The following is a 25,617-nucleotide window of genomic DNA, read 5'->3' as shown; positions in this document are numbered from 1 at the left end:
AATCTTTAACATAGCTTAGATTATCCATGTCCTGTTTAGCTGACTGATAAGTATGAATATATCCACTTCGCAAATGGACAACTTGCCTTTTAGATTCAGAACAAAATGATTATTTTAAAGACAAGAAATCACAATGTTGTTTGTTTGAGGAAAGTACGTGCATAACAGAAATAACTGTAATGCCTGGACTGGGACATTCACTCTTGCAAATCTTTATTAAATTTGTCTTGCATATTTCTCTCCTAATCTTGTCACATCCAGAATACATTTTTGACCACCTGTGATTTATTTTAAAGCAAGGATGTGCCCATTTAAAAATATTGCATATTTTTGTAATATTAGGATACTACTTTAACAGAAGGCTCTCCCTACAAAATGTAGAATGAAGCAGGAAAAAGAGATTTTCCAGAAGTTCCCTAGATATTAATGTTGCAGAAGTGAGAGCATAGAGGGAAGTGCTTTTCCTTGCCAACAGAAGGACATGCACTGCAATTAAGATGCATTGGACTTAGAACAAACACTGAGAACTGCTACTGCTTCCGACGAACAAGACTGAAAATTCTTCTCATCTTTTCACATGAATAGCGTGTTTTCATTTAACAGAACCTTCTCTGTTTCAAAACTGCATCTTCTGCCTGTTCACGTATGCTCAACTATTCCATAGTTGGGCACTTCCTCATTTAGTGTACCTTCAGATTCTGTACCAGTTCCACTAGGGCAAGTTCGTTCACAGCACAACTGAGCGAATTTTAAACTTGCATGGAAAGGAATACTGGTCAATGTCCTGAATTCCCTTGAGCATTAAGCAGCAGTAACAAGACCTTAATATTGGTGGTCCTATGAAGAGCTGTTTGCATTGCAAGTTTTTATGCAAGTATTCTGTTTCTAGGTCTTTGATTATAATTGTGCATTTATCTATTTCGACAAAGTTGAGGTCTATTGTGAAGCTTGATGTTTGAAACTATTGCTAGACTAAGTCTTGCCTATCACCCTTCCCAGATTCGCTTTTTTGCTCAGAAGATCTTGAAAAGGAGCAGCGCTGTGAAGTGCCACTGTCTTGTGCTTCATGCCTCTGAAGCCCCAACACAGAGCCTAACACCTCAGGTGGGTTGCAGACTTTTTCAGTGCTCCATGTTGTAATGTGATGGAAAATTTAGCTTTGAAGAAGGCTTGCGCAGGGTGTGGTTGCCTGGCAGTTCTGATGAGAAAGGCTAGCTTCCCCACACAAGTATTTTACCAAGATTGGAAGACCTAACATCAAATATCAACTACCTGACAAAAGTGGTAATTTGAGTGTATTATGAAAGTACTTAATGATTAGATTGGAACATGTAACCAGCTGCGAGGTTGCTCCAAATTTGGATAGATTTGGAAATTCCCTATAACATCCGAGAGAGCTGTGGTGGGCATGTGGTCTAATATTTCAATCCTATGAGAACAAATCCTTGTAGATTAGGTAAAGTGCCAAATCACTGGCTCTTCATTGAATCCTGGAACATCTAGACAGCAACGATGCATACATCAGGATATTCTATTGACTAGAGCTCAGCGTTCAATACCATCATTCTCTCAAAGCTAATCAATAAGCCTTGGGCTCAATACCTTCTTGTGCCTCACCTGGAAGGACTGTCTGGGGCCCTGAATGGTGGTGAGGGAGGAAGTGTAAGGGCAGGTGTAGACCTTATACCTACACCTACACCTGCCCTTACACTTCCTCCCTCACCACCATTCAGGGCCCCGGACAGTCCTTCCAGGTGAGGCGACACTTCACCTGTGAGTCGGCTGGTGTGGTATATTGCGTCCGGTGCTCCCGGTGTGGCCTTTTATATATTGGTGAGACCCGACGCAGACTGGGAGACCGTTTCGCTGAACACCTATGCTCGGTCCACCAGAGAAAACAGAATCTCCCAGTGGCCACACATTTTAATTCCACTTCCCATTCCCATTCTGATATGTCTATCCATGGCCTCCTCTATTGTCAAAATGAATCCAAACTCAGGTTGGAGGAACAACACTTTATATACCGGCTGGGTAGCCTCCAACCTGATGGCATGAACATTGACTTCTCTAACTTCCATTAATGTCCTTCCTCCTCTTCTTACCCCATCCCTGACATATTTAGTTGTTTGCCTGTTCTCCATCTCCCTCTGGTGCTTCCTCCCCCCCCACTTTCTTTCTCCCGAGGCCTCCCGTCCCATGATCCTTTCCCTTCTCCAGCTCTGTATCACTTTTGCCAATCACCTTTCCAGCTCTTAGCTTCATCCCACCCCCTCCGGTCTTCTCCTATCATTTCGCATTTCCCCCTTCCCCCACTACTTTCAAATCTCTTACTATCTTTCCTTTCAGTTAGTCCTGACGAAGGGTCTCGGCCCAAAATGTCGACAGTGCTTCTTCCTATAGATGCTGCCTGGCTGGCTGTGTTCCACCAGCATTTTGCGTGTGTTGTTTGTATGTGTGTGTGCTTTTGCTTATGAGACTGTTGGTACTGTGCTTTGCATCTTCGCCTCAGAGTAATGCTTTCTTGTTGGGCTGTATTCATGAGTATTCATGTATGGTTGAGTGACAATTAAACTTGAATTGTATTGTAAAGCAGCAATTTTTATCACTGATAGCTGGTGAGAATTAAGTAGTAAGACAAATTAGAACTGTTTTGCTCATGACAGTTTAAAAGATTCAGGCTTGGAGATACCAGAAGCAGCTGGGAGTGAAAATGAAATGATTTCATTACTTCAGCAAATTAGGACCTATGATGAATTTGAAGGTAATGACAATCATCTTGAATGTTACAATGAAAATGAAGATTTGGAGGCTGCAATCATGGAAAGCATTGTATGAAGGCAGTCCATTATCTGCGCTAATTTGGTTCCATACGGCAGCATGTTGGTTATCCGTTGTATCCACTGATGACAGTGAGAGTTTTTAAAGTGGAAAAGCTGTTTTACTGGGGCAGTTCCACTCTCTGAACCTTGGAAGTCTGAGTCCAGTGGATTAGTCATCACAATCCAGGGTCACTCTCTGCTCTGGATAACCATGACTTTCTCTGTGCCTTAACATGCCTTTCGCTCTCCACAAAGAGCTGTAACACCGCCGCCTTCACTGTTGGATCTCAGTGTTGATTTCTTCTGCCCAGTCTGCCAGAGCTGACCTCACGTGCTAGGACAGACATGTCCTTATTTCACCGGGGTTTGAGGCCTGCCGGCTACCCTCACCAAATTTAGCTTGCCTGTTGAGGCAGTGTACCAGGGTGTGGCTACTTGGAGACACAGATGAGAGCTGAGTGTCCGGTGGGGACCAAAAGTGAGTGATCTGCCCCAGAATGGATGTGATAAACCCATTCATCACATACCTGGTACACTTTTCTCTGGACTTCCCATACCTGGTAGCTTACACTGGATGAATTCTTCCTTCAATAACTATTAGGAATTAATATACAGTTTTATAGTGCTGTAGTAATATTGATAAAGTTCTAATTTGTTCTGTGTTTCTTTAAAGTACCTAATGCATTACTCAGTTAAACAGCTGTTTGTCTTTTTGATACTTTTTAACTATTTTAATGCAACTTTGACGAATTTGGGCAATTGCTTAATTAGGCCAAAATGTACTCGTCTTAATGTGTTCCAATTAACTAGAATCCACTGCATGCAGTTTAAAATAAACTTGGAAGTTAATACAGTGCTTTCATTATTCACCAATGGTGGGTTTTATGGCTATTCTTTCCAATTAAACTGCTATTGAATAATGATCTTCAGCTTTTGTTATTTAACATTATTACATGTGAAATCTTTTTGAATGCTTTGATGACATTTAATCAGTTTGAACAGAAGCAGCAACTTTTATCATTTTTTTCATTCACAACTTATTAAACAACCTCTGCAATAATGTTTATCGCTTCTTATGAAAACAATTTTAATTATTGATCAATTTTAAGGTGATACTTTTCATAACCTGTATTTTAATTGTATTGTTACAATGAAATCATTAATTTTTCCCATTCCTGTATAAAATGTTGAAAAATTTATTTATTGGTTCAGCATTGTAACTGTTTTATCCAAAATCTGGGCTGAAATCAGCTAGTATTCCACTTAAATATTTAAATTTATTTGTATAGCAAATATGATTGTCATGAAAAAATCCTATGTCAGGCTGTTTATTAATTACAGCTCAGTGTTCAACGCCATTATCCACTCAGTACTAATCAACAAGATTAAAAACCCGGACCTCTACCTCCCTCTGCAACTGGAACCTTGACGTTCTCCTCTCTGCCAGTCACCAGGATGTTTGCTGTGCTCACTGCCCTACTCTCTATGTGGCTGGGCACAGCACAAATGTCATCTATAAATTCACAATGGCGCAGTGGTTCTCAGCAGAATCTCAGATGATGGTGAGGAGGTATACAGGAGTCAGATAGATCAGCTGGTTTAGTGTTGTCACAATGTACTCTAAGCTGGCAGCTGCTTCTAAGGGGTTAACCAAAGATGTTATTGTTCCTTTTAAAAGTTTTTTTTAAAGATCACGACCCAGCTGGACATTAGGAACTTAAAAGTATCTCAGGTCTACCACATTAGCAAGTTGCAGCTGAAGGAGGTGGATTTGGTGCAGATGATGCTGCTGCCTGCTTCAGAGGAGTTGGTGTGCGAATGCAGAACGGAGTCTAGCACTGAGTGATCACTGTAGTCACTGTTCTTGAGAATGCAAGGCCCTGTTGAACATTGTTAATGTGGTATGCTGCAAGTCAGGACAGCAGGGGAGTTGCATGGCCTTGGTCGTAGTGACGACAAAATTTCAAGCTACATTGTCGCCTGTTTACAGCTGTCCAAGAGAGAGGCAATGCAGTCCATGCACTCCTTCAGGTGGTGAGGCATGCTGTCCAAGCTAGAGTCGGTGCTGCCCCCCAGTGATTGTGTTTGACTGCAGGCTCCTGCGACATTCATGGACTTAGGGTATTGGTCTATATATTTTTTTGTGTCTGTATTTTATCGATATCTCGTATGTGCTTGCTGCATGTGCCTCGTGCTGTGTGTGACCATTGGTACAGTGTTTCGCACCTTGGCTCGGGAATGACACTGTCTTATTTGGCTGTATGCGTGGGTATTCATGTATAGTTGATTGACAATTAAACGAACAACCTTGCATTCAGCATCAGTAATTCATAGGAATTGATTGTGGACTTCAGGAATTGGAAGTCGAGGGAACACACACCAGTGTTCATCAAGGGATCAGCAGTGGAAAGGGTGAGCAGGTCCAAGTTCCTGGGTGTCAACATCTCTGAAGATCTATTCTGGGCTCAACATATTGATGCAATTACAAAGAAGGCATACCAGCAGCAATATTTCATTAGGAGTTTCAGGAGATTTGGTATCAAATACCAAAGACCCTAGCAAATTTCTAGAGATGTACCATGGAGAATGTTCTAACTGTTGCGTCATCAACTGGTATGAAGTAATCAATATACAGTATACCATCACTGGAGAGAGTTGTAAAGTTGGCCAGCTCCATCATGGGCATAACCCACCCCACCACTGCAGGTATCTTTAAAAAGCAATGATTCAAGAAGGTGGCATCCAGCTTTAAGGCCCCCCACCACCCAGGGAGAGGGTACAGGAGCCTGAAGGAACACACTCAACATTTTGGGAACAGCTTCTTTCCTCCCTGCCGTTATATCTCTGAATGGTCTCTGAACCCAGGAAATCTACCTCACTATTTTCGCCCTTTTTTTGCATTGGTTAATTTATGATGAATTTATCTATGCTCTATACTGCTGTTGCCAAACAACAAATTTAATGACATGTCAGATTCTGTTTCTGACATCCCAATAAACAGAAGTTCAATATTCTGCTGTAGCTTGTATACATTTAAAACCCGAGTAAATAGTTCAGTATTCACCAAGGCATAGTAGGCTACCGACCAAGTAGTGGTAAATACGTTCAGAATAGATGGATGCCTGTTGGCCAGCATAGACATGGTGGATTACAGGGTCTGGTTCTATGCTCTGTGACATTGCATTAGTCTGTTATGTCATGTTGTCATAATCCACTTTGTTGTCTTATTGTATATTGATGCTTAAGGAGAGATTTAAAAATCAATTTATCTATTTGTAGGACTTTAGATAAATAATTTGAATGCTGCAAGATATTGAGAGATGGGAGCTGGGGAAAAAGTTAAGAAGATTTTGTCCTAGGCTTCTCAACTTGATTTTCACTGGTTGAGAAGCCTAGGACAATGGGTGATGGTCAAGATAGGAGAGCAAGATCTTTCTGGTGTGCATATGTTTAAAATTCTTCTCCAAATTGAAATTGATATAAGATCAACCGCTAATTTCCACAAGTAAAATTGTTCATATTTTGGGATCTTTCATGAGCACCAACAACTTTCAGTGTCTCAGCACTTTAAAATACATGTTTTGCCTTTCTATTTTTTTCTAACAATCATCTTATCTTTTTGCTGTATATTTCATCTCCCATGACCTGGTCCATTGACTTCATGTGATGTATCCTCACAGTGCTCGCTAGCATCTGTGAACTTAGCCCTACCTCCAGGCATTGGAGAGGATCCAGAGGAGGAATGATTCCAGGATTGAAAGGGTTAATGTATGAGGAGTGATTGATGGCTCAGGGCTTTTACTTGCTGGAATTCAGTAGAGTGAGGGTTGGATCTCATTAAAACCTATCAAATGTTGAAAGGCCTAGATAGAGTGGATGTTTGCTATGGTGAGGGAGTCTAGGATCAGAGGGCACAGCCTCAGAATACAAGGATGTCCATTTGGAACAGCAATTAGAGGAGTTTCTTTAGCCAGAGGAGGTGAATCTGTGGAATGCACTGCCACAGACGGCTGTGGAGGGCAAGTCAGTGGGTATATTTAAAGTGGAGGTTGATAGATTTTTGATTAGGGCATGAAAGGTTATGGGGAGGAGGCAAGAGAATGGGGTTGAGAGGGATAATCAATCAGCCATAATTGAATGGGCTGAATGGCATATTCTGCTCCTGTGTCTTATGTTCTTATGTTTGTTAGTTAAAATTGACACAGCTTCCACCTTAATTGCTGACCTTCACTAACAGGAGATATCTCACTATTTAAAATCGTATCAATAACTATAAATATGACCTGCTTAGATTTTAACAAAATTAATTGCCTGGAGGACCACTGGTGGATTGAGTTACTGGAAAGTGTCAGGAGAACTTCCAAATAAATTCTGCTGTAACATCCCTAAAGTTGTATAATTTATGTTTTTAATCCCATGAGATTATGCATAATGTAAATTGTTTCTTGTGTCATAAATGATTTTGTTGATTACATTTTTTCCCTAAAGTCTCTTAACTTGTTCTTGCACATGTACCGTGAAAAGTATACCTTTACTGCAGAATATTTTTCAAGTGAGATATTTAGTTTAAAGTATGTATGAACATCAGCAAAAGTACAAGAGAACTTGAAGTTTGAGGAATTTAGAAAGAATGTTTAAACATCCATGATGTGGTTTTAGGTCCCACAATTCATATCAACATCTGCCATGCAGCTGCAAGTCATTAAGCTGAACTAGAACTTCCTCTTCAAAATTCCTGGCTTTTTCCAAGACTAGTAAGTTGTTTCAGTTCTATCCTCAGTGTATTTCTAAGCAAATGCAAGGGTGCACAGTCTTCTAATTTAAGGTGCCATTAGTAAGCAACTGGTGCAAAATGTATTTGTGATTAACGGACATGTTTGAAGGCCTGCTTGATACAGATTCAAAGCACTAGATCGATGTTTGGTTCTTGTTGCTGTAAGTAGTCGGCAGTCAGCTCTGCTTTGTGTAATGTGCTATGCAAATAAAAGAAACAAAGATTTTGAGATTCATCGAAAGCACTGTTGGGATGAACAGTGAATGTCAAAGAAACTTACAAACTATTATAAGACTGATATTTTCTTTGTTTACAGGGATTATTGAGGGAGGGGTTGGGGGTGATTGCATGTGACGTAGCAGGATTGTTCATCAGTTTATAAGTAAACTAAAGGATTATTTTGGATCAGAGTTGTTTCCTGTTCATCGTTTCTGATTGTGGATTTTATTATAACATTTCAACTGTATTTATGATAATATGAATCTGGAAATACATATCTTGTAAAGAGTTCATGTTACTTCTGGCCATCCGCAATAGTTTACTCTATAAATTAGAGTTAAGAGGCAGAGCCATTCAACATGGAAACAGGTCTGTCAGCACTATTGGTCCATGCTGATTGTGATGCCCCATCCAAGCTTGTCCAATTTGCAAGCATTTGGTCCGTAACCCTTTAAACCATTCCAATACAGGTACCTATCAAACTGTCTTTCTAAAGTTGTTATTGAACCTGCCTCCTGGTTCCTCTTGAAGCTGATTACGTATGGATACCACCTTTATGTGAGGGGAAATTATTCCACTCAGGATCTTCTGAAATCCCCTCTCTTTCAGCCTATAACCTCCAGCTTCTGATGCCACAATCCCTGGGGAAAATAAAGGCATTCATCTTATTTATGCTCCTAATGGTCTAGTACTCCTCTCAGTCTCCTACATTACTCAGTCTCCTATAATAAACTCCTAGCCTGGCCAGACTTCCCTATTAGGAAGGATGTGGAAGCATTGGAAAGGGTACAGAGGAGATTTACCAGGATGTTGCCTGGTTTAGAGAGTATGCATTATGATCAGAGATTAAGGGAGCTAGGGCTTTACTCTTTGGAGAGGAGGAGGATGAGAGGAGACCTGATAGAGGTGTACAAGATATTAAGAGGAACAGATACAGTGGACAGCCAGCGCCTCTTCCCCAGAGCACCACTGCTCAATACAAGGGGACATGGCTTTAAGGTAAGGGGTGGGAAGTTCAAGGGGGATATTAGAGGAAGGTTTTCCACTCAGAGAATGGTTGGTGCATGGAATGCACTGCCTGAGTCAGTGGTGGAGGCAGATACACTAGTGGAATTTAAGGGACTACTAGACAAGTATATGGAGGAATTTAAGGTGGGGGTGTTATATGGGAGGCAAGGTTTAAGGGTCAGCACAACATTGTGGGCTGAAGGGCCTGTACTGTGCTGTACTATTCAATGTTCTATGTTCTATAACTCTGTCCCTCAATCCAGGCAGCATCTTTGTTAATCTTTTTTCTTGCCATCTTTCCATTTTAATAACATCTTCCCTACAGCAAGGTGGCCAAAACAGAACACCCATTCCAAGTGTGGTCTCACCAGCATCCTATACAGATGCACCATGAATTCACAATTGTTATATTCAGTGCCTGGACTTATGATGGCCAGCATGTCAAATACTTTCTCCCTGTCTACCTGTCACTCCACTTTTAAGAAACTGTATACTTTTACTCTAAGTTCTCGCTTTTCTAAACGCTCCCCAGGGCCCTGTCATTCATAGTGGAAGTACTACCCAGGCTTGACTTTTTAAATTGCAACTCGTTGCACCTTTCCAAACTAAGCTCCATTTGCCATTCTGTGGCCCACTTGTTTAATGATAAAATTAATAATAATTGTTTAATGATAAAAGGAGGACATCCTTTTAGAATGAGATGAAGAGGAATTTCTTTAGCCAGAGAGGGGTGAATCTGTGGAATTCATTGCTACAGGCAGCTGTGGAGGCCAAGTCTGTATGTATATTTAAGGCAGAGGTTGATAGATTCTTGATTGGTCAGGGCATGAAGGAATACGGGGAGAAGACAGGAGGTTGGGGCCGAGCTGAAAAATGATCAGCTATGATGTAATGGTGGAGCGGACTTGATGGGCCAGATGGCTTAGTTCTGCTTCTATGTCTTATGGTCTTATAATCTTCATTGTCCATTGTCCCACCTACTTTATTGCCATCTGGAAACATACTAACCATGCCTTGTACATTCTTATCCAGATCCTTGGGGGTCTGAGCTAGGCCCATTGTCGTTTTTCATCTGCATTAACTAGTTGATGTAAATGCCAAGTGACTGTGGGCCCACCACACATCCCTGACGTTCACCACTAGTCTCCAGCCTCCACTCCGAGAAACCATCTACCATCACCCTCTGTTTCTGCTATTGAGGCACTTGTGCATCCACTTACCAAGCTCTCTCTGCAATTTAACCCCCTAGAGTGGCCAACCACATGGAACAAAGGCCTTACTGAAGTGCATGCTAGCCACCTCTGTTGCTCTGCCCTCATTAATTTTCTTGCTCATCTTATCAAAAGACTCAGATAAGTTCTCAAGACATGATCATCTATCCAAGGTTAGCTGATTACTCCTAATTAACATTTGTCTCTCCTTTTTGCGCTCCTAGTTTCCTTCTTGAGCACAGTTCTGCACTCATAATTCTCCAGGGATTTGCTTAATCCCAGTTGACTCATGCAACCTCCTTTTTCCTGGTCGGGGGCTTGAATTCCCTTATCATCCAGGGTTCCCTACTCCTGCCAGTCTGCCCATCACTCTAACAGAAACGTGAACAACTTGAGCTCTCACAATCTAACCTTTAAAAGCCTCCTGTAGTTCCTTTGCTCATAAAAGCAATCTATTCTAATCAACCTTGTCTGATTATTGTAAAAAAATTGCCTTGCCCAATTTAGAACTTGAACTGTGGACCAGTTCTGCCCCTTTCTAATAATTATTAGAACAGTAGGTACCAAAGTGTCCCCCACTGTCACCGCAGTCACTTGTGCTGCCCAGTTAACCCAATAGTAAGTCAAGCTTTGCCTTCTCCTTAGTAGGCTCAAGTATTGCCCAAGGGCAGTGTCCCTAATGTACTTAAGAAATTCTACACCATTTGAGCCTTTAACAATATGTCTAATATACGTCTATATAGGTAAGTTAAAATCCCCTATTGTGACAACTCTATTATTTTCACAACCCTATTATTTGCTCTCTAAATTTCATTGACTATTTAGGGGCCTATAGTACAATTACATCAATGTGATCTCGCCCTCTTCCTATTTTTCAGCTCCACCCATAAAATCTTATTGAAGATCTTTTGGTAGTTTCATCTCTATTGCTGTGACATTCCCCTTCATCAGAAATGCAGTTCCCTCTCCCAACTTTTCTTCATCTCTAATCTGCCTAAAGCACTTATCTCTCTCATGGCCAGATTTCCATAATGGGTGTAATATCCCAGATCCATATAATTGAGTTCCTAGACCCAAGCCCTGAATTCATCCTTCTTCCCTTTCAGACTACTTGATATCTGACTTCTGCATTGCTTTCCAGCTTCTCGCTTGCCTCCCTATTGAACTCTGGTATAATGAGGTAAAATAATGAGTCGACTGTACTTCCTAAGAAGGTTGGCGTCATTCAATGTCTGTAGTGAGATGCTGAAGATGTTCTATAGGTCAGTTGTGGAGAGCGCCCTCTTCTTTGTGGTGGCGTGTTGGGGAGGAAGCATTAAGAAGAGGGACGCCTCACGTCTTAATAAGCTGGTAAGGAAGGCGGGCTCTGTCGTGGGCAAAGTACTGGAGAGTTTAACATCGGTAGCTGAGCGAAGGGCGCTGAGTAGGCTACGGTCAATTATAGATAACTCTGAACATCCTCTACATAGCACCATCCAGAGACAGAGAAGCAGTTTCAGCGACAGGTTACTATCAATGCAATGCTCCTCAGACAGGATGAAGAGGTCAATACTCCCCAATGCCATTAGGCTTTACAATTCTACCGCCAGGACTTAAGAACTTTTTAAAAGCTATTATTAATGCTTTTTGAGATAGTGATTTAGATGCATATCATATTTTTTTACTGAGTTAAGTATTGTATGTAATTAGTTTTGCTACAACAAGTGTATGGGACATTGGAAAAAAAGTTGAATTTCCCCATGGGGATGAATAAAGTATCTATCTATCTATAAAAAGCAGGGAAGGTTGAGAAACTATATTAATAGGATAGTTTTGGGTCTGGAAAGAAAACAAAATAATCTTATAATTCACAATACTTTATCAAGTTTGCTGGTGGCTGCTCGAAGGGTACATATGTAGTTCAGTTCTTGAACATTAAGTAGGGCTTTAACATGTTCAGTAGATTTTATATCGGGTCTTTCAGGTGATGTTCAGTTCATTTTTGATACAAAATAATCTGTAGTATTTTAAGGTCTTTATAGAGAGTAAAGATTTCATTTTATCCTGTGTTATACAAAAATTTACTATTAATGTATGAAAACCTTTCCATGTGCATTGCCTTTTAGTTGGAGAAGACCAGTTCTATGCTGCTTGGTGGTAGCTTTCTTCTCAGGCTCAGAAAGCTTCAGATTGTATCTGTTTCCAGAGATTTGAATACATTATCTAGACCAGGGTTTCTCAACCGAGGTTCTGAGGAACCCCAAGGATCCGTGAGAAGTCACTCGAAGTTCCGCGAGAGATCGTGATTTTTTTAAAAACATCTTTTTTTTGTTAACCTTGCGTGACACATGATGCTAGTGCTCGTAGTGCTGGGCAGGGAACGGGCAGCCCCGTAAGCAATCTCATTTGAGGTCTTTCAGCCTAGTATGGCAGTGTTCAGTAGGACCGTGTTTATTTGGTTGAGCCCATTCTCAGTTTTGATGTGAGATAAGAGAGGCCGTTGATAATTAATGAGTGCTGTATTAAATGGAAGGGAGGATAATAGGCTAATGAGGAGCGCAAGTTCACTTTCTGAGCATTGATTGGACTCGCTGAACTTGGGCTGTGATGTCAGCCACTCTCTCCTGAATTACCTCACCCAACTTCCCCTTACAAAAGTAGTAAGGCCTAGTTTTACCGAGTGCCTTAAAGATGAAGAATAGCTGCAGAAACTAGCCTACTTAGCAGATGTTTTTCATCACATGAACCAGTTGAACAAGTCTCTGCAAGGCCCGGAAGAAAATGTTTTGACATCAAGTGATAAGATTCTTGGATTTAAAAGGAAAGTGAATCTTTGGAAAAAGGAGATCTTGAAATGTTTCCACTGCTGCTTGGGCTTGAGGATGAGGAAGGATATCAGAAAGTCTCAAGTCTTATTGAAAACCACCTGGAAGAACTGCAGAACAAAATTGAACAGCATTTTTCATCCCTTTCAACACAAGAGTGTGACTGCGTGAGGGACTCTTTTCCTGAATCTTCTGTTCAGCCTGAGAACTTGACTTTGAGAGAAGAGGAAGAACTTTGTGAGCTGCGGTCTGATCGTGCACTCACAATGAGATTTACTGACCTCCCCAGGACACGTTCTGGATTTCTGTAAAGGAAGAGTACCCTGCAATTCATAGGAAAACAATGAACATTTTGCTGCAGTTTTCAACATGTGTGAGCAAGCTTTTTTGTTGATTAACAAGCATCAAGAACAAGGGTGGAAATTGTCTCATTACAGTTGAAGGTGAAATCCATGTGTGCCTATCTCAAGTTCGACTCAGAATTGAATATTTGTGCAGCAAAAAACAAGCACAGGTCTCACATGCTAGGCCTATATTTGAGCCTGATCATGTCACTTAGTAAAAAAATGTTTTTTCAATGTCTTGTATAAAATTGTGTCTTAGGCTATATTTTTATTTGTATTACTTTGGCTTATGGTTTTTAGTAACTTTACTATTCAACATTGTCAATAAATTTTCATGTTGTAAATAACATTAATAAAAATCAGTTTACAATCTTTATTTAAATTAATTTGACCGAGCCTATCCTTAGGAAAAATTAAATCCCATTTTGGCTTAAGCCAGTTATTTAACAGAAATTTATTATGTTTATGTAGCGGGTGCTACACGCTGCGCTGCAATAAACGACACGGAGTCGATGAGCTGCAGTTGCAAAAGAGATTTATTCAAACTTCGCGGCCTCGCTTTAAAGCCTTCCTGATCCCGCCCTCCCTGGACGGGAATGCTGTAGGGGGCGCGTATTCACAGTCCCGTCCCACGCGCAGGCTCTTCCCCTTGCTGGTGAAGCAGGCTTGGTGCCCTCTTTGGGACCGGCCTCAATGCCAGCACGTGCCACTTTGTGAGCCGGTTCGAGTGCGCTGAGAAGTGGGTCGCCACATAACCCCCCCCAGAACTGGCGATACACCCCCCAATGTCCTCAGTCTGGGTCGGTCCCTGTTTGGGAGGTCTGCCTCTGCGCCGCCGTGCCGGAATCTTGACCGGCTGCGCCAGGTCCACATGGGCCGGTTTGAGTCGGTCCACCGTGAAAACCTCCTCTTCCCCCCAATGTCCAGCACGAATGTGGACCCGTTGTTCCTGATCACCGTAAACGGCCCCTCGTAGGGCTGCTGTAGTGGTGCCCGATGTCCGCCCCGTCGTACAAAAACAAACTTACAGTTTCGCAGGTCTTTGGGTACGCATGTCGGGTTCTGCCCATGCTGCGAAGTGGGTATGGGGGCCAGGTCACCGAGCCTCTCGCGTAGTCTGCCCAGGACTGCTGCGGGTTCTTCCTCTTGCCCCCTTGGGGCTGGTATGAACTCCCCTGGGACGACCAGGGGTGCGCCGTACACCAACTCGGCCAACGAGGTGTGCAGATCTTCTTTGGGCGCCGTGCAGATTCCGAGCAGGACCCAGGGAAGCTCGTCCACCCAGTTAGGTCCTCTCAGGCGGGCTATGAGAGCCAACTTTAGGTGACGGTGGAAACGCTCCACTAGTCCGTTCGACTGTGGGTGGTAGGCAGTGGTGCGGTGCAGCTGCATCCCCAAAAGGCTGGCCATAGCTGGCCACAGGCTGGAGGTGAACTGAGCGCCTCTGTCGGAGGTAATGTGGGCCGGTACACCAAAGCGAGATACCCAGGTGGCGATCAGTGCCCGGGCGCAAGATTCGGAGGTGGTGTCGGTGAGCGGGATCGCCTCTGGCCATCTGGTGAACCGGTCCATGATAGTCAGGAGGTGCCGCCCTCCTCGCGACACTGGCAGAGGGCCCACGATATCCACATGAATGTGGTCGAAACGCCGGTGGGTGGGGTGGAACTGCTGCGGCAGAGCTTTGGTGTGCCGCTGCACATTGGCTGTTTGGCAGTCACTGGCCCATTCACTGACCTGCTTGCGGGGTCCGTGCCAAACGAACCTGTTGGCTACCATCCGGACAGTTGTCCTGATGGAGGGGTGCGCTAAGTTGTGAATGGAGTTGAAAACGCGCCACCGCCAGGCTGCCGGGACGACGGGGCGGGGTTGGCCGGTGGTGACGTCACAGAGTAGGGTCCTCTCACCTGGGCCTACAGTGAAGTCCTGGAGCTGCAAACCGGAGACTGCAGTCCTGTAGCTAGGGATCTCCTCGTCTGCCTGCTGCGCCTCCGCCAGTGCTTCATAGTCTACCCCTGGGACAGGGCTTGGATGTTAGGGCGGGAGAGGGCGTCCGCCACGACATTGTCCTTTCCCGAGACATGCCGGACACCCGTCGTGTATTCGGAGATGTAGGACAGATGTCGCTGCTGGCGGGACGACCAGGGGTCGGATGCTTTCGTGAATGCAAAGGTAAGCGGTTTGTGGTCCGTGAACGCGGTGAAGGGCCTACCTTCTAAGAAGTACCTGAAATGCCGGATTGCCAGGTATAGCGCCAACAGTTCCAGGTCGAAAGCACTGTATTTGAGCTTGGGTGGTTGTAGGTGTTTGCTGGAAAACGCCAGGGGTTGCCAGCGACCCTCAATGAGTTGTTCCAACACTCCACCGACTGCCGTGTTAGATGCATCCACTGTGAGGGCGGTAGGGACGTCCGTTCTGGGGTGCACTAGCATCGCGGCGTTTGCTAAGGCTTCTTTGGTTTTAATGAAAGCGGTGGCGGACTCCTCGTCCCAGGTAATGTCCTTGCCCTTACCCGACATCAGGGCGAACAGGGGGCGCATGATTCGGGCAGCTGAAGGGAGGAAGCGGTGGTAGAAATTTACCATACCCACGAATTCCTGAAGGCCTTTGATTGTGTTGGGTCGGGGGAAATGGCGGACTGCGTCTACCTTAGCGGGCAGAGGGGTTGCCCCATCTTTAGTAATCCTGTGGCCCAGGAAGTCGATGGTGTCGAGCCCGAACTGGCATTTGGCCGGGTTGATTGTCAGGCCCTATTCAGTCAGTCGGGCGTAGAGTTGACGGAGGTGGGACAGATGCTCCTGACGACTGCTGCTGGCTATGAGGATGTCATCCAAATAGATGAAAGCAAAGTCCAGGTCGCGTCCCACCGCGTCCATTAACCGCTGAAACGTCTGTGCGGCATTCTTTAGGCCGAACGGCATTCGGAGGAACACGAAAAGGCCGAACGGGGTGATGAGTGCCGTTTTGGGGACATCGTCCGGATGCATCGGGATTTGATGGTATCCCCGGACGAGGCCTACCTTGGAGAAGATCCGTGCGCCGTGCAGGTTTGCTGCAAAGTCCTGAATATGTGGCACAGGGTAGCGGTCCAGTGTTGTAGCCTCATTCAGCCTGCGGTAGTCACCGCATGGTCTCCAGCCACCTGATGCTTTGGGCACCATGTGCAGGGGGGAGGCCCATGGGCTGTTGGACCGCCATATGATCCCCAATTCCTCCATCCTCTTGAACTCTTCCTTCGCCAGTCGGAGCTTGTCCGGGGGAAGCCTTTGAGCACGGGTGTGGAGGGGTGGTCCTCGTGTCGGGATGTGGTGCTGTACGCCGTGTCGGGGCATGGCTGCCGTGAACTGCGGTGCCAGAACCGATGGGAAATCCGCCAGGACTCTGGTGAAGTCGTTGTCAGACAAGCTGACGGAGTCTAGGTGTGGGGCTGGCAACTGGGCTTCACCCAGGGAGAACGTTTGAAAGGTCTCGGCGTGGACCAGTCTCTTCCCTTGCAGGTCGACCAGCAGGCTGTAAGCTCGCAAAAAATCCGCGCCCAGGAGCGGTTGGGCTACGGCGGCCAGTGTGAAGTCCCACGTGAACCGGCTGGAGCCGAACTATAACCGCACCGTACGGGTGCCGTAGGTCCTTACTGTGCTGCCGTTCGCGGTCCTCAGGGTGGGACCCGGTGCCCTGTTGCAGGTGTCGTAACTCGTCAGAGGTAAGACACTGATCTCGGCTCCGGTGTCGACCAAAAACGGCGTCCCGACCACTTGTCCCAGACATACAGGAGGCTATCCCGATGGCCAGCCACCGTAGCCATCAGCGGCGGCTGGCCCTGGCGTTTCCCGGGAACTTGCAGGGCGACGCCCCACTCTCCATCTTGGCTTTCCACAGCAAGTCCGCCCGGGCCGCCACCTTCCGGGGGTCGCCGAAATCTGCGTCGGACAGCAGCAGGCGTATGTCTTCGGGCAGCTGCTCCAGGAATGCCTGCTCAAACATGAGGCAGGGTGTGTATCCGCCGGCTAGAGACAACATCTCATTCATCAAAGCCGACGGCGGCTTGTTTCCCAAACCATCCAGGTGCAGCAAGCGGGCAGCTCGCTCGCGCCGTGAGAGTCCGAAAGTCCTTATGAGCAGGGCTTTGAATTCTGTGTATTTGCCGTCTGCTGGGGGAGACTGTATGAACTCCTCAACCTGGGCGGCTGTCTCCTGGTCAAGGGAGCTCACCATGTAGTAGTAACTTGTGGCATCCGAGGTTATCTGTCGAATGTGGAATTGGGCTTCTGCTTGCTGGAACCATAGGTGAGGTCGCAGTGTCCAGAAGCTTGGCAGTTTTAACGAAACTGCATGAACAGATGCGGCGTCGTTCATCTTCGGCCCAAATATCGTTTGGGCCCTCGGGGTCACCAATTGTAGCGGTGTGCTACACGCAGCGCTGAAATAAACAACACGGATTTGATGAGCTGCAGTTGCAAAAGAGATTTATTCAAACTTCGCGGCCTCGCTTTAAAGCCTTCCTGATCCCACCCTCCCCGGGTGGGAATGCATATTCACAGTCCCCGTCCCGTGTGCGGGCTTTTCCCCTTGCTGGGGAAGCAGGCTTGGCGCCCTTTTTGGGACTGGCCTCCATGCCGGCGCGCGCCACTTTGTGAGCCGGTTCGAGTGCGCTGGGAAGTGGGTCGCCACATTTGTCTTATGAGTTTAAAAAAATTATGAAAGGGAAAGAAAGAAATTAATTTCAAGGAAGGTAAGCTAAGCTTAACTACCTGTTTATTTTTCAAGAAAGGTTGGCTGTTCATTATCTACTCAAGAGAGCATTGACAATTATTTTTGGATTATTATATTATATCTACAATTTACTGATCACGCTAACGTACCATAAAATGCAAAACTGCTTCATAGATTTACTTATTTGGAAACCAAATGGGAAGATGCTGAAATGCATTATGTAGTAAGTTCAGCCATAATGAAAATATAATTATGTTATTCTTAAGGTAGTTTGGAACTATTTGGAGGAAGATTGTCACTCGTCTTCTTCTAGTTTCCCACTATAACTTGGGGTTACAGAATTATGTAGTTATTAATTTAGCTATTTTGAGTCCTGAAATATTTTTACCTTTAAGAATTTATCCTGTTTCTTTTTGTTGGTTACAACTCAAAAATTTCTATAGCTGTATGGTGGAGAGCATTCTGACAGGCTGCATCACTGTCTGGTATGGAGGGGCTACTGCACAGGACCGAAAGAAGCTGCAGAAAGCTGTAAATCTAGTCAGCTCCATCTTGGGCACTAGCCTACAAAGTACCCAGGACATCTTTAGGAAGCAGTGTCTCAGAAAGGTAGCGTCCATTATTAAGGACCTCCAGCACCCAGGGCATGCTCTTTTCTCACTGTTACCATCAGGTAGGAGATACAGAAGTCTGAAGGCACACACTCAGCGATTCAGGAACAGCTTCTTCCCCTCTGCCATCCGATTCCTAAATGGACATCGAAGCTTTGGACACTACCTCACATTTTTAATATACAGTATTCCTGTTTTTGCACATTTTTAAATGTACATAATTGATTTACTTGTTCATTTATTATAATGTTTTATTTTATATTTTTCTCTGTCTCTGCTATATTATGTATTCATTGAACTGTTGCTGCTGAGTTAACAAATTTCACGTTACATGCCGGTGATAATAAACCTGATTCTGATTCAATTTCCATGCAAATATTCCCACGTAACTGACAGCACCTTAATGATTTCTGCACAAATTCCAAGTCCTGAGGTTTTTGAGTTTTCACGAAGGCATTGCATTTTCTTGTACTGCTTTACTTTGTTCTGGAAAGTATTCAGGAACGTAAAACTGGAGTTCCCCCCACCAACTCATTGCTTCTCTTCTCACTGTGGGTTACATTTGTGTTTTTTGTTATTACCAAGCATTGAAATTATTTTCCATGTACCCATGTCCTCATTATTAATGCATATTAAAGTATTACAGACCCCTTGTGTTGCTGAAAAGATTCTGAAATCTATAGATATTTCATCTTGTAGTATCTGCCTATAGCCTCTAAGTCGGTATGGTTGGCATCCGTCTGTCTTGAAGGAGAATGGGTGATGATGACCATCACAAGCCTGGGCAGAACGTATGGAGATCCTGAGATGCCCAGTCACCCAGATCCCCCTTCAGTCTCACCAGTACAGTCCAAAGGAAAGCTTATGAAGCAGTACGTTTGGCACCAGCTTGGCTGCGGGAGCTGCTAAAAGAATGTTCAATTATGTCCAGCCTCCTTAGGGGCTCCACTCTGGATTGACACTCCCAACCTTCGTCTCCCCCGAAGCTGTCCACAAGGCAGTGGGGCTATTTACCCACAGCTGGGGATCTGTTTCACGAGCACCAAGGAACGTCCATACACCAGTGTGCTATGTGTGCGGGGTCAGACCTCCACCCTGTCCTCCGTAGTTCAACCTGAGTCCGACAGGAGTTCAGTTCCCATGTGTTGCCAACAAGCAGGCACTATGTGAGACTTCCCATTGGAGAGGCTTTGTACTGGCAAGGAAAGACTTGCACATTGTTCTCCTTTTCACAAGACCGCTAACCAGTGCTGGAAGCTGAAGTTGAAAGCGACGGGTACTACTCACTACTCTACCACACTTGACACACTACAACAACCATTTTGACACCAAAATTCTAAAAAAAATGTTAGCAACTGCAGCCTTTATTGAATAATCTAACCAAAATTATGAGCAGTCTTAACTAGTTAGTTTTCCATTTTGCGTTTCTATGTAAGCAAAGAATCCATGCTTATGAGGTTGGAAAACATTAATCGCTTTAAAAAAAATAAATCCTGGTCGATGATAAATAACAGATCTGGTGCTGTATACCATTCTTGCTGTTGGCTTCTTAATACAGGTATTCTTAGTTTCTGTACTTTACTCTGCTTCTATCAATGAAAGCTTACCTGCTATGTAGTTGGGAATATATTCCCTTGATCTATTACTATCGTTCTGTCGATTTATCCAGGTAGTAAGCTGCAGAATATGGCAATGTGTTTTTTCATGTGTACAAGGAATCCTGGTTATAATCCCGAGATAACAGCAATAGTACTCTTACCTTACTTTAGATTTGAGCTGCCAATGTTATTAAGCAGCAAAGGGAGAAATAGAAAGGTGACCCAAAGTTATAACAATGCTATTTTATGTTACCTTAATATAGTATTTACATGTTTTGTGCTTAAACCATTATGTAATTGCATTAAAATCCTTATCTTGCCAATTACAGAGATAACCTAGACTTATCCATTTTTCTCATGAAAGTACAGATTGCATATGATTTGTAAAAAGAAAAGTTGCCAAATAACATCACAGTAGTAGTTGGAGTCTTTCAGTTGGTTAGATAAATTTAGATAAATTAAATAAGTTGAACTGGGAACACTGATTTATCAGTATCTGGAGTAATAAGGCAACATGAGATACTCTAAATAGGTTTGCTATCTGATGATAGTGAAACGAGGCCTGGAGATTCAGAAGCAGTGCAAAAATAATTGCAACTGAGGAAAAAGAGTTTGGGTTTTGAGGACTGCTGATGGGTCTGGAAAAATCGGGTGTAAATTTAGCAGTAAGAAATAAATTTTGCTAGTATTTGGATAGAGATTCAGATAATTGAGATGCATCGACATCTGGTAAGTGAGTTCCCGTGACCAGTGGTTGGGTGGTAAGTTCCCTAAATATTGGAAAGGGCTTGATTTGCTATAATTGTGGAAGAGAGAATCAAGGATGCAAAGGGAATATGTATAGCTTCACTATGTCCATTTCTGTGTTTCCAACATAACCAGTTTTTCTCCTCCATTGGTATTCAGTCTCTTTCTGGAATCAGATGAAAGAGGAAATGGGAAAAGTAGACCCAGAAAGGAGAAATCCGGAGGAATGGTGTGTGGAAGATAGGTAGATGGAACCGGGTGTGTGTGTGTGGGGGTGGGGGGGGGGCAACATGGAGAAAGGTGAGCTAGATTAATTACTTTCAATCCAATTACCTAGATTCATAACCAGCTACTAAATCAAATATATCCAAACCCACCATCCCCCATGCCTTGTTCCACCTGCCCATCATCCCTCCCTTACCTGGTTCCATGTTCTGGCCTCTGTTTCTATCTTCCATCTCTCCTCCCCCATCTGGCTCCATCTGCCCGACATCCTCTTCATTACTTGGTTCATCTGTTTCTGCATCCCTGCCTGTTTTGTTGCATGATTCTGATATTGGGCTTGGTTTAAATTGGCATATGATGATCATAGAAGTAGAAACATTAGGTTGTGTTGCTTTGTTAAGTGTACTTTTATTTTGCTTCATCATTGTCTTAACATTAAAACTTTTTTTTAAGCGATTCAAATATTCTTGATTTTGAGAAGAGTACTTCAGCATTCACTTTGATGTCCAGACATTTATCTTGCAAATTTTATGATAGATAATTATTTTATGCTAATGAAATGTCATATTTTACTTTCACTCAGTGCAGAATCATTGGCTTGATTCTGCAAGGTAGCACAATCTAAAAACTTTGTCAGAAGCAAGCAAGATGTTAATTATTCAATCATAGCCTTAATTCACAGTTTTCTCACAGTTTGAAATGATTCTCAACTTCTCCATGTTGCAGTGTTAGATTATTAGCTTTATAATTTGAGATAAGTTGTTTGTACACTTTTGTAGCTCAAAGGTTTAAGAACCATTGATGCCAGTGATATCTTCTCAAACTTATTTAGAGAGAGATTCTAGTAGGTGTATACATCTGATATGAACATTTATAACAAACTATTTTGAAGGATTTGATACTGAACATCACTGGATTACAGCTCTGCTGAATTATTGTTATTGGTTTGTTATGTGATGGAAAAAGATCACTCAGTAATATTTGTGATGTTTTGTTATTTCCAGATAAACCTACTTCAGCAGTACAGGTGTTTCACAACTTTTATCAACATGAACCGCGCTTTCAATAGAAAAAAAGGTGAGTGGATGTCTTTCTTCTTTTGTATCAAATTGACAGGAAAAATCATATATTTGTTTATTGATATTCCAAATATTTTTGTGAATATTAATCCAAAACATGGTATTTGGGGGGAAAAATTGACAATTACTATTTTAGAAGGATTTATTTTTAGAAAACAGTGGTCACCTTAATAAAGTTGAGAAGCAACATGAGAAGTGGCCAGTGGTCATTGCTAAATATTTTGATGCTCTCAAATTCAGTACTCAAGTTCCATGCTGAAGTAATAGTTTTCTTCCCCCTGCAATATGTGGCTTTGGCATCTTCTGTTGTTTCATCAGACTTCTTACTAGAGCTTGCATACGTAATTTCATTGGGCACCTTAGCATATGAAAAAGAGTGTCATACACTTCCAGTACAGTTTTTATTGTGAAGTATTAAACTTAGCCCCGGGATTCTTCCTGTTACTTTCTATATAAAAGGATCAGGCGATTCTTTCTTCTGGAATCCCGGCAAGCACTCCTTCAGAAATCTACGTCACTAAAATTGATTAACATGGCTGTTCCTATCAATTGATAATTGTAGCTTCTTCCTATGTTTGCAAAATGTATATCTAGTTCTGTACTAAGTAACTACTCATCAAAAGACGATCTTTAAGAATTAAGTGGTTGGAAACATTTTAAAGATCCAATGAAATTATGGTCTCCTTGCAGCATACCAGATGTTGGGATTGAGTAGTTTAGGATTGCATTCCTTAGAGCACAGAAGACTGAGGGAAGATTTGATAGATGTGTACAAAATTATGAAAGCTATAGATAGGGTAAATGCAAGCAAACTTTTTCCACTGAGGTTGGGTGGGACTACAACCAAAGGTCATGGGTTAAGGGTGAAAGGTGTAAAGTTTAAGGGGAATGTGAGGGGAAACAACTTCAACCAGAGGGTCGTGAGAATGTGGAACAAGCTGCCTGCACAAGTGGTGTATGCGAGCACAATTTCAATGCTTAACAGAAGTTTGGACAGGTACATGGATGGTAGAGATATGGAGGGTCATGGTCCTTCAGGCTGAGGGGGGTAGACAGTTAAAATGGTTTCAGCATGGACTGAATGGGCAATAGAGCCTGTTTCTGTGCTGTACTACTCTGACTCTATATGGTCTCAAGTCACTACACAGTAGAGTGTGAGACAGTCATGCATATGACATAGTCTAGAAAGTTGATCTGTTCCTATCTAGTCTCAGTTCAAATCTTTCATCATCCTGCTGCAGCAGTCATTAGATTGGTTCCCTGAGGGCAATTGTCCACAGAGTTGAAATTATCTTGTTTGCTTTTCTATTTCAAAAGCCAATAGCACCAGACACCACATTTTTTCAGAAGAGTTGCTTCCTCAGAGTTTGTTTTTTGGTTATGATAGACTGCTTGAAGCTGAACACAAATATAATTTCAGACTCCTTGCATCATGTAGGAATTTGGAGAAACAAGAAATCGAATTTGTATTGAATATAATGCATTTACTTGCATAATGGTGCTGATGTTTTGCAATAGTTCAACTAAGCTAAAAGTGCTTTGTTGATGATTTTCATTTGTGCTCGGTGTCTGAGGCTTCTTGTTTAAATGTTCAACAAAAATCAGGACATTGATAGGTTCCAGTTGTCCTGATACCATTTCTCAATGACCACAGTGTCCTGGTGAAACCTTTCACTATGGTTGTCACTGACAGTGCCAACATTTGCAAGGAAGCAGTCTAAATGGAACAACATAAAATGAATCCTTGTGACATGTTGCACTTCATGGTTTTGTGTGCTTGAAGCATTTTGTCAACCAGCTGCACGTAGTCTGGTGCTCTAGTTGCCAAGAAAACTTTCAACAATATCCTTCCGTGCCATTTCCTCCGGTCCCACTAGAGGTTCTTCAAATTGCCCGTCATTGATGACATGTTTGATTTGTGGAGCAACAATGCCTTTCTTAAATCTTGGCCTCAGTTATACTGGGAAACATCTGTCTCAATGATAAAAATCCTTGACAGAACTTTTTGTGCTTGGCGAAAGCAGATTCCATCCTTACAGTCTTGAACCCAGTTATTTTGCTTTTGCTTTTGACAAACCCAAGTCTCTGACCAGGTCATTTAACTCAGATTAAGTTATCAGATGAGGCTCACTCGACATAAAGGATTCAAATTCTGTATCAGTATCAGTGTTATCTGCCTCCTCTAGACTCCATGTACCTAGTGTCCTCAGTACTGGAAGGCTATCGCCATGCGGCACAGATCTTGTGGCTGAAGAGAGATTGGGGTATTCCGCTGGTTTCTTGTTTTTAGCAGAGCAAGTAGACACGCCATAAAGAGAGAAGTAGCAGTGTGTCACATATCCTTCTGCTCTTGCCATATCATCGGGACAGCAATGGCATTGACTTTCGGGTACCTCTGAGCCAGACTCTTAAAATCGACAGTGCATGTTGCGCAACGAATGTGAGGAGCCCAGGCTCTGTCTTGGTCACCAATTTTCCACCCAAAGTCGAGCTCATAGGCTTCCTTAATAAGATGAATCATGCTCTGTGTTTGAGACTTAAGCATATACTCACCACAATCGAAAGCGCTATCACAAATACTGTATGCAAAGAGCAAGCATATCAACGTGATCACAAACCAATATAGATATAAACTCAATGCATAGAATGGTGTGTGCGTGATACTTTTATAGGTTTTCTAAAACCTGTCTTGTCGTGCAGCATCCACTCTGCTGAAGCATGCCCAGGTATTCCTGGACAAAATAGAAAACTTTTCAGCTTACATTGCAGACAGCATTTTAATTGACTTGAATTATGAATTGAAATAACAAGTATAGACTATTTCAAAGAAGTGGTGTGAAATAGGGCAATTTCATGGCAATTTTCATTATCAGTAGCCCAAAATCCATAAAATACACTCAAAGATACTCAGGGAGTAAAATCTTTGTTGTCCAGTGTATTTTGTCAATAACTTTGTCTGATCTTCTGAACAGTGACCCTGTAAATATGGGCTCCAACAGCTGATACTTGCACTTTCTCTGCAGGTAGAGGGCTAGTTTGCAGGGACTGTATAAAGACTATCGAGGAGTCCCTCCCCTTCTCCCTGTCCACCACACCCCATCCCCCACCCCCAAAATCCACACCATGCCACCACCTCGTGCACACCAACAAAACAATGAAATAACTGAAAAACAGACAGGCGTAGTTTATCGATCCCGAGGGAAATTGGGTTTCGTTACAGCCGCACCAGCCAAGAATAGTGAAGAAATATAGCGATATAAAATCATAAATAATTAAATAAGGCCACACGTAGGTCGATGGAGCAATACCTTATCTCCCGCCTAGGTAGCCTCCTACCTGCCGGCATGAACATCCAACTCACTGACCTCCATTGATACCCCTGCCCCCCCTTTCCCCATCCCTATCTATAACTTTAGTCTGGTTCTCTTTCTCTCTCTTTTCCCCCCTCACTATAATCTCTCCCCAGCACTA

General features: G+C 43.2%; 1 protein-coding gene across 21 annotated transcripts in view; it reads left to right on the top strand.

Annotated features, from left to right (window-relative positions):
• Positions 1–25,617, top strand: part of LOC140728384 (PTB domain-containing engulfment adapter protein 1-like) — a 383,776-nt gene that overhangs the window by 192,086 nt on the left and 166,073 nt on the right. For 19 of the 21 annotated variants that reach the window (XM_073047019.1, XM_073047016.1, XM_073047013.1 and 16 more), the window contains 2 exons: positions 1,000–1,104; positions 22,072–22,144. In XM_073047019.1, coding sequence (XP_072903120.1) covers positions 1,000–1,104; positions 22,072–22,144 — 178 coding nt within the window. Of the gene's footprint in view, positions 1–999; positions 1,105–7,500; positions 7,574–7,681; positions 7,755–22,071; positions 22,145–25,617 lie in introns of those variants that run through there. The other 2 variants (XM_073047028.1, XM_073047027.1) reach the window with 2 other exon arrangements.

The sequence above is a fragment of the Hemitrygon akajei genome, chromosome 5 (assembly GCF_048418815.1).
Source record: "Hemitrygon akajei chromosome 5, sHemAka1.3, whole genome shotgun sequence".
Lineage (NCBI taxonomy): Eukaryota > Metazoa > Chordata > Chondrichthyes > Myliobatiformes > Dasyatidae > Hemitrygon > Hemitrygon akajei.
This window is presented reverse-complemented; position numbering and strand designations above follow the sequence as displayed.